The sequence below is a fragment of the Glossina fuscipes genome, unplaced genomic scaffold, assembly GCF_014805625.2.
Source record: "Glossina fuscipes isolate IAEA_lab_2018 unplaced genomic scaffold, Yale_Gfus_2 111, whole genome shotgun sequence".
Lineage (NCBI taxonomy): Eukaryota > Metazoa > Arthropoda > Insecta > Diptera > Glossinidae > Glossina > Glossina fuscipes.
The window spans coordinates 3,976,797-3,989,959 of NW_023998454.1; the positions used below are offsets into that span (position 1 = coordinate 3,976,797).

General features: G+C 34.4%; 2 protein-coding genes across 9 annotated transcripts in view; one reads left to right on the top strand and one right to left on the bottom strand.

Annotated features, from left to right (window-relative positions):
* LOC119639064 (peptidoglycan-recognition protein LB) overlaps positions 1–9,081 on the bottom strand; it is a 10,103-nt gene extending 1,022 nt beyond the window's left edge. The window contains exons 1-2 of one of the 5 annotated variants that reach the window (XM_038036244.1): positions 8,689–9,081; positions 2,424–2,771 (exon numbers count right to left, since the gene is read on the bottom strand). In XM_038036244.1, the coding sequence (XP_037892172.1) occupies positions 2,424–2,771; positions 8,689–8,725 (385 nt within the window). In that variant the 5' untranslated portion in view covers positions 8,726–9,081. Of the gene's footprint in view, positions 1–2,423; positions 2,772–2,834; positions 2,870–2,956; positions 3,216–3,319; positions 3,376–8,688 lie in introns of those variants that run through there. The other 4 variants (XM_038036243.1, XM_038036247.1, XM_038036246.1 and 1 more) reach the window with 4 other exon arrangements.
* LOC119639062 (trichohyalin) overlaps positions 1–13,163 on the top strand; it is a 56,050-nt gene that overhangs the window by 24,595 nt on the left and 18,292 nt on the right. The window contains exon 2 of one of the 4 annotated variants that reach the window (XM_038036239.1): positions 3,223–3,400. The exons of 1 other annotated variant lie outside the window; for it this stretch is intronic. The gene's annotated coding sequence lies outside the window, so the exon portion shown is untranslated. Of the gene's footprint in view, positions 1–3,222; positions 3,401–6,075; positions 6,107–13,163 lie in introns of those variants that run through there. 2 more of the 4 variants (XM_038036238.1, XM_038036241.1) reach the window with 2 other exon arrangements.

Consider the following 13,163-nt stretch of genomic DNA (forward strand, 5'->3'; position numbering starts at 1 on the left):
ATCATAGCGTTTTCACTTTTTTTAATTAATTAATGAAAATTAAAAATAATTATTGCTAATAATTAAAAAGAAATTAAAAAATTTGTATTTCGCCTATGTACGATATTTGCTTGCAGGATAGAAGTGATCGTGCAGTTTGTGATTTTACACGATTTAATAACACCTTAGAACTAAAAATCATAGTTATATTGTCTGCATTATTTATATGTTTGCTTAACGTCAACGCAACCATAGTCAATTCAACTGATTTGGCTTGGACACAACGAGAGTGATAGAAGTAATTAGAGAATATTTGATAAGAATGAAACCATGGGCGGTTAACCGTAATTTTAATATGCAGGCGGACGTAGGTAAACGCGCGCGCTTTTCAGCGCGATTACGAGTACGTATATTTTAGAAATTACTTTAAAAGTACAAATATATCCAACTCCGTCTTAACACTTCGTAAATAACACGGTTCACTAATGGGAGCAAACACTTTTTTACACGAATTCTTTTTTTAGCATTAATCCCAAAAAAATTGTTCTAATTTTTGATTTACAAAAAAAACACAATTGAGGGAATAGTTATGTTCATATGGGTATCAAATAAAAGAACTGGGCGAGAATGTGAAAAACATAGTGATGGTTATGCGGGATTCGGTTCCCGCCGAATATAACTTTCTTACTTTTTCACTTATATATAAGTAATATGTTCTGCATTATTCGTTTTTTGCACGGTTTTTTGAAAAAATATAAAAAGTTTTTTCGTCTTGTACGATTTTTTAAAGTTGTGGAACATATAATCAAATTTGTCATAATTTGCACGTATTCTTTTATACGATTTTTTTTGCACGGACATCTAAAGAACGCATCTATCGAGTTGGTGTATAAAATTGGTCTGAAAGTGTTATCGGAATTTTGACTAATATTGCTGAAGATCCAGGAGCACCGTAGATTTTTCTGTTAAAGTTGCACTAAAAGGTTTAACACATACCGAAACCGACAGGTCTCGTCTGTAACGAATAATTCGTTAATAGATCGTTTGTTCACGCGGTACGATGGTTTCAGTGGTGGTACATTTGTTATTTTCAAAACAATGGAAAACTCTGAATATCAAGCGCTTGCTTTTGATAAGAAAAGGTATCGTCCAACCTTAGCTTTGGCTTGGAAACTATCATGGCGACCTTTCTTCATCGAAGGTAGCAATTTGCCGATTTCAAACGAACACAGGTAAATGGGTATAACGTTGAGCGCGGTTTACGCCCAAAACTAAACAACGAGGTCTACTTACTCTAGAAAACATAAAAAAATCCCGAAAATTATTTTCGGTAATCGAAAAACGAGGAGAAGAATATAGCTGATATCCTGAAATACCAAAATGCAGTACATTGGATTAAAATTTGATCATTTTCCAAATGAGTTACGCGTTTGCTCATTATGGAGCAAAGCTGTTTAGAGCAATAAAGCGAAATTATAGTTTAAGTGAAAGGACTTGGGAAAAGCGCTGCAAAAGCGTAACAACTTTCCGACAGGATTTTGGACTCCAGAACCGCACTGAAAAATAAAGCGCTATAAATAATGAAGGTTTTGTGTTACCCTTGGGTCGGATGAAGGGAAAATTTCCAAAAGTTTTCCTTCTCAAAGACAATGCGCAATGGCTCGAGTCGTTGGCTACAATATCAAAATTTCACGAAAGTATTGACAAATCGTCCTATAAAAACACCTTCGCGATGTAAGAAAGTCGTTAGATTGATTATGCCTTCTTAAGGGCGGATTTCTTGGCGAATATTTCTCAAAAATTGTTTTTCTTACGTAGCCTAGCGGCTAATTCAATTTTCTTTCTTGACCATTTATTGGGGGGGATTTCGTCTGTTCGTGTAAGGCTGCGACGGTCAGAAAAAAGTAAGAAAAGAGAACGTAAGCCTAGTGAATGTGTGGCCAATCGACCTACCGACTGAGCTTTTACTGTAGCTGTACCACACTGAGACTTGAATCCGTGAACGCGGACTTGATAGTCGCTAGTCATGCGGACTTAATAAGGTTGCGATGTTAAAACGTCTCTTCAGGCTGTAAATGTCAATACAAAAAATTTAAATTTTGTAGAGACGGGCATAACGAAATATTAGACAGTTTCAAGACGGTTTTCTCGTATTACTTCGTAAATGTCAAGCATTTTGAGCACCAAATATTAAAATTAAATTGACTGCAACTTTTTATTCTACCAGCTGAATATAGTAAAGAGAAACGAAAAGAAAATTGAAGGCAAAGACAAAATTTCCTGTAATACCGAAGCATGTGCTTCGCATTCGATAGCAAACAATAAGGCTCGCCTTCTGCAAATCGGAAAAAGTGACGATTTGAAGACTATACAAATTGAAAAATTTCGCTAATTCCGACATCAGTTTTCATATACGCGTTTCTTGTTGTCTGTTCGTAACTTACTTCTCCAATCACCAATTAAACAGATGCCAACACTTTTATCGTTGTACTTAGGAGCGTGAGCGCCGACAACATTAAACCCTCGACCTACATAAATGTTGCCATCCCCACCTATCCCAAAACTATAACCGATATCATTCCAGCCACGTTCCAGTTGATGGAAATCTTGCATGCTTCGCATTGCCTTTTTGCAGTCATCGGTTGTGTAACAAGCTGCAGGAGTATACGAATGATGAATGATCACAAACGCTGAAGGGTCTGTGAATTTTTCCACTAATATTGGATCACGTGCACCCCATTCACTGCGCGATATTATTCGGCTACGCAATGGCGTCGTTTCGTTCATCCAACCTGTACATATAGAAAAATTGAATTTATAATTATTTATAATATTTATAAACGCAAACTGCACACAAATATTTATTCAATGATTTTCTTTTTAATTCCTTATTAAAGTTGTTTTTATATGATCATATGCATTCACATTCAATTATTTTATTTATGCATCAAACATTCAATTATTTTACAACATTTACAATCTGACTTGTGAATAGTCATGTGAACGGTCGGAGCTTTTACCCTCTCTCTACGAATGTAAATATTTTATATCTGCTTGTAATTAAAATGTCTTTTTCTTCAGAGAATTAACAAACTCTCTAATACTGTGTTCTTTATATTTTTAACGAGCAATTCAAGCTTATTATTCTTTTCGTGATCATATGCTTGAGCACTTATAATGATAACGACCGCAGCGATAATACATTCATTGAACACAATTTCTCTTCTTCTCTTCTTTTTTCAGACTAAGATGAAACGTTAAGAATATATGGATGAAATGTTGTCCTAAATTCTAATAACGTAACGTTCACATTTATTCACTGACACTTGCTGCATCTCACTTCTAAAAACACTATGCGTTAATATAACTCTTTGAAACATGTTCAACCTGCTAAGCAGGTAACTAACGCTGAACACGATATGTATGTAGCAAAACACAAAAAGTAACTACGACAAAGCAAAGGAAACAAACATTTTTTACATATGTTCAACCAATGTATGAATGACGAGTTTTTATACCCATCAACGAAGGCTGAGCCATATCTTCATTATGTCAAAACGGCTGCAACGCCCAGACGGAAGTTTCAGGGACTCAACCAAATATATATATTCTTGATTAGCTTCAAATTTTGAAGCGATTTAAGCATGTGGCTCTCTCCGTTTATGTAATGTCTACAGTAAACATTCTCTTGACCGCAAAAAAAAAACCATCGACTTTAAATTTGGCAGAAACATTGGAAGTTCTTCCACGCGGGTTCGAACGACACGCCCTCAACACCACATAAACTGAGAACAACTCTGTTTTTCAAAGAGAATGAAAAATTTTTTTTTTTTTGCTCACTACTCATAAACTACAGCAAATAAACGTACTAAAATTTGAACGCACATTCCCTGGGCCTTGCTGCAGCACTCGTGCACAAAAATGGAAAAAGTGGACCCCCCCCTTCCCACAATATTATAGTTGATTAAAGTTTAATTATATTTTCAATACCTTTGTAACTTTTATAACACAGAAACAAGCTTCAAAGACCCCATAAAGTACACAAATTCTTCGCTAGTTTCAAATCTTGAATGCACCTAAACATGTCCGCCTGTTTGTCTGTCCATCTGTCTGTTTGCGTAACTTTGGAGCATGTGCGGTAAACATTCCCCCATTAACGAAAATGAAGGTATCACCTGCAAATTTGCAAATGAATTTGGAATTGACCTAAAATTTATTTTGAAAATAGAAGAAATCAACTGCGTCGACTCCATATTATAGTGTTTGAATTTTTTTGTTTTACTTCCATTTTCTTTTTTTGGGGTAAACGGTGATGGGTATAAAAGGTTCGGTCCCGATTGAATTTAATTTTCTTATTTGTTTTTTTTACAATCGCTCGTTTCTCTCGTTGGCTGATCGTGCTTACGTGTCACGTATGTCCGAGGCGACTCTTCTTTTTTGATACGAAAATTCGTTTGGATTTTATTTAAAATTTTCCATACTTTATGACACATTCTGAAGCCCTACACCACGTAAAGGCGACGGAGGTTTAGTAATTGTTAACAAAAAACTCTACAGCGGTTCTCTTAATTTGCGAATTTAAGTTGAGAGGAGTAGTGAGAGGGAATTTAAAACTAGGTCTGTTTTTCTTTATTATGATCTTAAACATGCGGAAAGATAGACACAACTATATCGATACTGCTGTCTATGAGGATTAAAAGTATATACTTTTCTTGTCTTGTTTGTACATATATCGGTGGTTTGCAAATATTACGCTTGCCTACGCTCTTAACTTCTACAGAATCTTGAATCATTTTAATAAATTCGTATCTCTTTTTTAATATCATTATATTAGATATGTTACTAAGGGAATGAAAAACTAAGTACACTCTTTAGTATAAATGCAATAGCTAGCTTGACGATTACAGATAAAATTTCTGATTAATTATTTATAATAATTCGCAGGGGATTCCTCTTTCATTCTAACAACTTTATTGATAAATATAATGATGTTACGTGCATATATATATATGTATATATATATCGCAGAAGCAATGAATTGGGTATATTATATAAAAGTACGCATAAAGTTAAAAATTATTACATAAATATTCAAGCAACTCTTCTTGCCTTTTGTTATTTTTCTGGGCTAATTATCCTTTTCTTATTGTAATGGCGCCACAACTCTTTAGATAAATGACTATGCAATGCGGATAAGTTTAGTATTATAAAATCGCAAAAGCACAAATATGTACACACACACACACTCTTATGTGAATATTTCACCGCACACCATTAATTGCTGCCGTCTGTTGATAATTTAGAGCGCGTAGTAGTTATGATACGGCTATAGAATTCTGTCGCTTAGAGCAGCAAAATTATTCACATTAAATATTGTTTTGCAAATGAAAGTAATTTCGTAGTAAATTATAAGTTTTGTACATGTTCACAAATTAATTAATTTTCATACCTACAACAAAGGCATGCGGGCATATTACGTTTGTTCTTTTATTTGCATATATTTTTCTGAATATGTGCATATATAAAAACTATATATGACTCTATATGTTATAACTGTTTTTTTTTTTTCGATTCACTACGCGTTAATGGTAAGCGGTGTTTATACATTTGGGCCGACTACTGCACACAAACAATATATACGATATACAACGTCACCTTGTCTTTCCTGGAGTCCTTGTTGGATTTTTAATTTCGATAATATATTTTAAATGGTAAACGGCTCCACCCAGGCGATAACTAACTTGCCTTTCATATTTTCCTGTTGAGTGTAAGATTTTACGCTAATCAAATATAAAATATATGTCAAATCTCAAATTGAAACTAACATAAAGCTTATGTCAACCAGTTCCAGAATTAAGTTCCAGAATTAAAGTTCAAAAGCGGCTGTAACCTCAAAATAGAAGAATTTGTCCGGTGAGCTATGGTCGTTTTCGAGTAAAGCTATCGTTGTGAACGTCAACAAGAGACGGTCTCGTCCTTATATCCTAAAAAAAAGGTTGGTCGACAATGGCAGAAAAAAATCCTTGACTACTCCTTGACTACTCCTAAAAGGCCACCTTTAACTTTTGTGTTAGAAGAAGTTTAATCACCGTTTTGCCTATATTGCTTTTTGTCCAGAAAGCATTAGGTAGGTAAAAGATTTTCATGATAATTTTGAAGATTATTTCCTTTCTGTTATAAAAGATGTGAACAGATTTCTTAACCCTTCCATTATCGAACCCCCAGGAGATCAACCGTCACCACAGCCCAAATATCTTATTATTTAAATATGATACTAGTTGTTATTTGCTTTTGTGGGATGTATCTATAGTGTTCTAACTAAATGAAATTAGCAATTTTACGACAGCAATTTTACACAAGTGCCACAGTGCAGTAGATAGGTAAATCCTTTGGCAGTTCCGTCGTCACATATTGTGAAAAAATTATCATTAACTAATAATGAACACCAATCATATATTTGTGATGCTGGGCGCACGTAACAAAGTCTGATGTTCGTGTATATGTGATACTGATAGTGAAACGGTTAAGGAACTTCTATGGGCAATGTGATCTTCGCTTATTACAATCCCACTTTCCCCATTATCTTAGCGGTTTTTTAAATGTTAATTTTATTATTTTATGTTTAAGAATCAATGCATTCTTTATTCTCCTTGAAATTTATTTTTAATAAGAGTCTACGTTTAAGTCGACTCTTAGACATCTCTTGTTGCAAATAAATGTAGTACAAACCAAGATAAAAAGAGTTTTCATTGGTATTGGGGATACAAAAGAAAAAATATAAGCATCATTTGCGGTTTATGCCGGCTACCTGTTTACAAATACTTAGGGTACTGAACACTATGCAGTGTGATATTCATGCATGCGTATCAAAAATTCTACTCCTCAAATGCCCTAGGTGCATATCATTAAAATAAATCTTTTTTATTTTTGTTATTGAATTAAAGCAAGCAAGAAATTTATATTCGGCAGGGGCCGAATCTCGCATACCCACCACTATGTTTTCTGCATTCCACTCTCTAAGTTTTTTTTATTTGATACCTATATCGCTACTATTATTAAGAAAGAGTAAGTGTCTATCATATTCATTTTAAAATTAACCTTCTTGTGTAGGCAGATAATATATCTTCATTTACAGAGTGTGCAAGACGGTTTCAAACATTCTGTCCTGTTTGCCTTATGCTAAATAGGCATAAAACCTCAAAAAAATGAAAAAAACAAAATTTAATCACTTGTAACTTTGTGTGGGCATGCTGCGTTTTTCATTTTTGCGCGTAAGGAGTAGAGTGCCTCATAAAGTAAATATGGAAAATTTCAGCCTTCTAGCGTCTATAATTTTCGAGTAACGACAAAAATTCATAAATTTTTGTTAAAAAAAACGGAGTTGCGTTCAGTTTACGCTCCACTGCGCGCTTCCGCTTCGATCGACTTCGTCAATTTTCAATACTAACCTGCGTGCAGAAACTTCCGATGTTTATACCAAATTTGAAGTCGATATCTTCATTTTTATCAGCAGGAGAATGCCAACAGCACACACCACACAGGCACACTGACATGCAGACGGACAGAAATGGCTAAACCAACTCGCAATTTCACGCTTATCACAAATATATATACTCTGTAGGGCGTCTGGCACTTCCTTTTGGGTGTCACATACATTATGGAAAAAAACAAAATGAGTATACCCCATCTTACAGTGATGGGCATAAACAGAATTTTATGAAATTGTGTCCAAGTCAACGAACAATAAAATCCCTTATTGATTATTAAAGTAGAGGAAATAATGCTTATTTCTAAGCAATGGTGTCATTTTTTTAATCTTTACGCGAAAATAATTGTGTACACAACTGATTTTGTACAAGTTAGGCAATCGAATCTGCACACGCAGGTGGGACAATCTTCTCGCGTAAACACTCATGCAAAAATTTTGTTTTTGTTTTTATACATAGCAAAAACTAGAAACTTTAAATTGCAAATTTCTCAGGAGGCTGCGTTATGCACCACATTCGATGTAAAACGGCATGCGACGCCGTAGTGCCGTAAAGGTGATGGTGAAAAGTTAAAGCTTGGAATTTCGCAAGCATTTCTTCAACTTGTTTTTGCTAATAACTTGCGATGTGTAAAAGATATATTGCTTGATAGTTTGAAATCAATCTCATTCAATGTTATATAAGAGTACTGCCCGTTGAGTAATCGTCACGCCCTCAAAAGGACCGCTGATTTCACAAGTGCGTCTTAAGGGATGAGTGCTCAAAGTTCACCCCAAGGTAAATGTGGCATGAATTTGCGCTTATGAAATTTTTCTCATAAACAAATTACGTTGGCTAAAAGTATTTCCGCCAACACCAGTGGACTCAGTCGAGCCATTGCAGACGCGATATGTGTGATTGCTTCTAGTCGCACCGACAATTTTTGCGTTTAGAGCAGGGTTTTCGGGATTCGCATTAAAATAGATATAACGTTCTGGCTTAAATTGATTTAATTCTCGTAAAACTGAATGGAGTTTTCGTTGTGTGTATTGATGCTGAGATAATTTAATTGAATTCTCACTCCCCGCAACATTAAATGTCGCTGCATGTCATTTGTTTGTTTTACAAGTATATACAAGTAAGCAATATCGACATATGTATATATATATGTATGTATGTTTATATAACTACATATTCATATAACTAGAAAATTGTATTATCAGTGTTCGTTAACTTCTCTTACCCATCATTGATAACAACACAAAACCAAAAGCTGTCATCGTTTTTGTTGCTTATCTAAATCCTTTTAGGTTGTTGTTGATTTTTGGTTTGTTGTGTTTTCACGCTTGTGCATTAATCAATTTAAGTGAGTTTTTAAATTTATTAAAGTTATATATATAACAATATCTACTATATACAGTGTTTCTACTGAGTACATTCATCGGTTACATGTGAATGGATATATGTTGAGAGGAAACTTTATTTTTAGTTTTTTTCACAACACAAAAGCACAACATGAACAATGTTTTCCACACATGTAATGTTATGTACAAATTAAATGAACTTATTGATCGATTTTACTTTTTTATTTTAAGCAGCGGCGTTTGCTTACATCTAGTGCAACACAAATTCAGACGCGAAATGTCAGTATGACTTGAAAAATTCATAAATTTATTATTATCATTATTTTGTAAAAACCTTTTATTATCGCAGAATTTTATTTTTACATATATATATATAAATATATTTTTTTCTGCTTACTAAAAAATAGAGTTATTTTTGTTTTTATCACCTGAAAAGAAAGAGGGAGATAGGTCTCTACGCTTAAACCGTAGATTTGATTACCTAACATGCTAGGTCGCTTTAGGTAAGATACGCTAACATTGACTATTGGTTGAGTTTGATGGTCTTAAAGATTCCCGCATTATGTTGGAGTATGTACAGGATTCTCCATAAATCAGTCTGCGAATAGGGCCTAGTGAAAAAGTCTCAAAATTTTAGAATTTTCCCCCAATAGCAACAAAAAATGTATGCAGCGCTTATCAAAGGCAAATATTGGTTTGCTTTTGATTCTTTTGGTAATATTAAGTGAAGGGAAGTGAAGGTATTTCTTATATACTTGATTTACTTGAATTCACGTATGGAAAAGATTAACTGTATTTGTTTTTCCAAGTGAAAGCATTCTTAAGATAGAATGTACAAGCATGACTGAATTTTTATTTTTATTGAAGAGGTATCCACAAATTTTTCGCTACCGTCGAGTGCATACTCGATGGTTGCATTTGCTATTTTTGCTCCAATGAAAATCTGCTTGCGCTTTTTCGTTTGCTCATTGCATGTGTGAAGTTGAATTGTTATGAAATTGGTTTTCAATTGTTTATGTTAGATGATTATCAGAATGAGATTGGTTCTAAAAGGCTCTATAAGGTTCTACGTGAACGACTTTCATTAAGTTTTAGCGTGAAAGGTTTCTTGCGCACAGAAGCATCAATGGCTGATACCGTAAAGCTTGTATATATTTCAGCAGATTGGATGGAGGAATCGATTATGCTACTTCCATTAGTCTTTTAATTGGAGCTTAACGAAATTTAGGTTAATCGGTGGGTGGCTTATTTCGACAGTATGGCACGCATATTACGACTTGCCTATCAAGAAATTGAAGTGATACAACGTTGTCCTACTTATGCTATGTATTATATACCTTAGTCGATCTATACATTGTGTTCGATGTATTACAATGTTCATAATGTAGACCAATTTAATTTTTTCATTTTAAATCTATTCCCGGGTCTTTTTGCGAATAGCTTCATGCGAATGACGCATAACGCTCAAATACAATACTCCCTATTAACAATTTGGTGAAAGGAATTCATAGTGCACAGTCTCAAGATGATCGATGAAGACTTCTAGCACCACCATGATTTTTGAACCACTTTGATGCTGCTTTTGCGGTCTGGTTCATCATTCGGGTCGCATATAAACGTATTTTTCTCATCTCCCGTAATAATCGCAAACAAAATTCACCGCCACTTCTCTGCTAAGCAAAACCACTTATTGTAAAAATCGGAAATAAAACTTTATATCATACAAAGCCAGGCGCAATAGAAACGCCAATGACGTTTATGATGTCAAATTTGACAGAGACGTCTGCCACAGTGCTACCATTCGATACCACTCGCGCAATTTAACTTGAATATTGGTTTTACATTTTGGACATAGTATTTTGTTCTAGCCCCGAACCCATGCGTAATTGATTAAGCCAGAACGCTTCAGAAGCTGAAATTAATGTAAACATCCCATCGCTTTCAAGCGTCCATTAGCCGGTTTAAGAGTTTGACATGAATACTTCTTATGCTACGTCCAGAAGCACTTTCTTTCACTGAATCTTCGGTGATGTGAGAACTTCTTCTAACATCTCATCTGAACTCCGTGTTATTAATGTTTTCGCGCTATTTTCCATCAACTTCTAAAGCGGTTGGTCTCTCGAATTGACTCTCGAATCAATTAGTTTTAATGGCAAATTGTTTTAAACAAATTTATACACAAAATCTTTAGATAAATTCCTCCCGAACACGCTCACACAATTTATGAAGGCAAATTTATTTAATTTGAAAGTAAATTGCAAACAACTTTAACCACATCAACTCTGTGAGGGATGCGGTTCATCTGGGCTTATGGGTTTTACAGTTAAGAAAAGGAAATACTTACAATTTCTCCAATTGTGCTTTAATGCTTTAAAGTTTTCGACCCCAGTTTTTACTACTTCTTTAACGTACACCGAGATAAGTTTTCTGTTTCAAAGTTTTTCCAAAAATCCTTTCTTTGCGTAGGTTAACAATTTTTATTTTGTATTTTTTGCAATATTAATGGGACGAAAAACGAACTTTGAATACTTCTCGCATCCTTTGTATGGTTCGAGGTAATAGTCGTGTAGATTTAATACTGCACTTATTGTCTTAATTAGTTTACCTGTAGAAGTATTAGAACGAAAATTATCAGAGAAGTAGCGTAAGTGACGTAAAGCGTAGTGACGTAATCAAAGGCCCGGTTCTAAATTATAAAAACTAATTGCAATTTGTTCAAAGCATTATTTCGAAATACCGATAATATAATGATGGATCGATTAACTTCGAACTGAAATATCGAATTAGCATGAAATAATTGCTATGTACATGCTACCATCAGAATGTATATGTGCACATGTTCCTAGGATGACAAACGCTTTTGACGACATCCCTATTGACGAGTCCGTACAATTTTTAGATAGCGCTGAGGTAGATAGTTTGCAAGTTGCAGTTGCTTTAGTGACACTACATACGAAATTCAGGTTTTTTGTGGCTGTTTTGCAAAAACGAAAGTAAAAAAAAACAACTATACCTTCATATCAAAATCATTGGATTCGCCAACAGTGCCGACGTCTATCTATACGGTCGTCCTACAACCATATTGAGTGATATGTTGCCTGCTTGCGAATTTTTCGCAAATGGGTCCATATTGGGCGGAAGTGTCCTAGTCATATAGAGTACATCTAAAGAAAAAACGATAATTGAAAGAATTTTTGGCCATTTTATATAAATGAATGTCTTCAACACATTCGAGCATAGTTACCCTAAATCCCTTGTCAAAGTATACCAAGTTTGTTCTGATGTATGTGGCTTGCAAAACGGCTAGAGACAAACTATCCGATTATGAATCGTATTTACCTTCAATATGTCTCGAAATGAATTGGCGAAAAGAACTGGTTTTACGTGCAAAATTAGAAATGAAAACACACAAGTGCTTTCATAAGACAACAAGATCTAACCTCCGATGAAAATAAGCCTTGGCTCACTATAATGTTTTAATTTGCGTTTAAGTAAAATTAGATTCCGTGTTCGTAAGGTACTGTCCACGTTTTTGGAACTGAAGTGAAGATAGCCCACTAAAATAAGCCACATTTTTTAAGGTTCGAATCTTCGATAAAAATGTCTTTGTTAAGTTACGATTTATTGCGAAGTAAACAACAAGCAACATATAAAATAAGTATTGAAATTAAATAATATAAGCAAACGTGCACCTATAAAACAAACTAAGCCTCTAATTACGAACACAAAACCAAAAAAGTTGCTACTAAATCTCATGCAAAAGTACTGTAAAAATACTGAAAAAATGCAATGCCCAATTCGTGTTATAACAATTTTCAGAGGCGTTGCGCGACTACAGATTTTTGATATGTCTGGAAAAATGCTGAAACGTACCAGAAGAGTCTCATTTAATTACCATTTCTAGGCTTTATCGTCGCCAAATTCGCCCCTAACCTGTTCGCTCCACATACACAAGATCTTCGATCCTTGGCAAACGGCTTGATAAAGTTAGTAAAGATTCATTGTATGCTAGGTGGGTATAAAAAAGTTTTTTAATTGCTTTTCGCAAGCATAAGGTTTCCTCGACACGTTTATAAATTTTGGAAATCTCTCATGCCTCGGAAATTCAACTAGGTAAGTGAGTGAAGCATTACATTTTGTTTATTACCAGACAATATTGGTGCCATAACTATGACTACAGATAATATTCAGTCACGAATATTAAAAAGCAAATGCTTTTAACGCTAAGTATGTAAATGGAAAATGAATTAAATTACTTTGAGGTTTTTGTACTTAAGCAAAGTTTTTTCAGGTCACAATTCGATATAAAATGCGTTTTAATTTGTCGTAAAACTTTTTTTTGTATTGATTGACT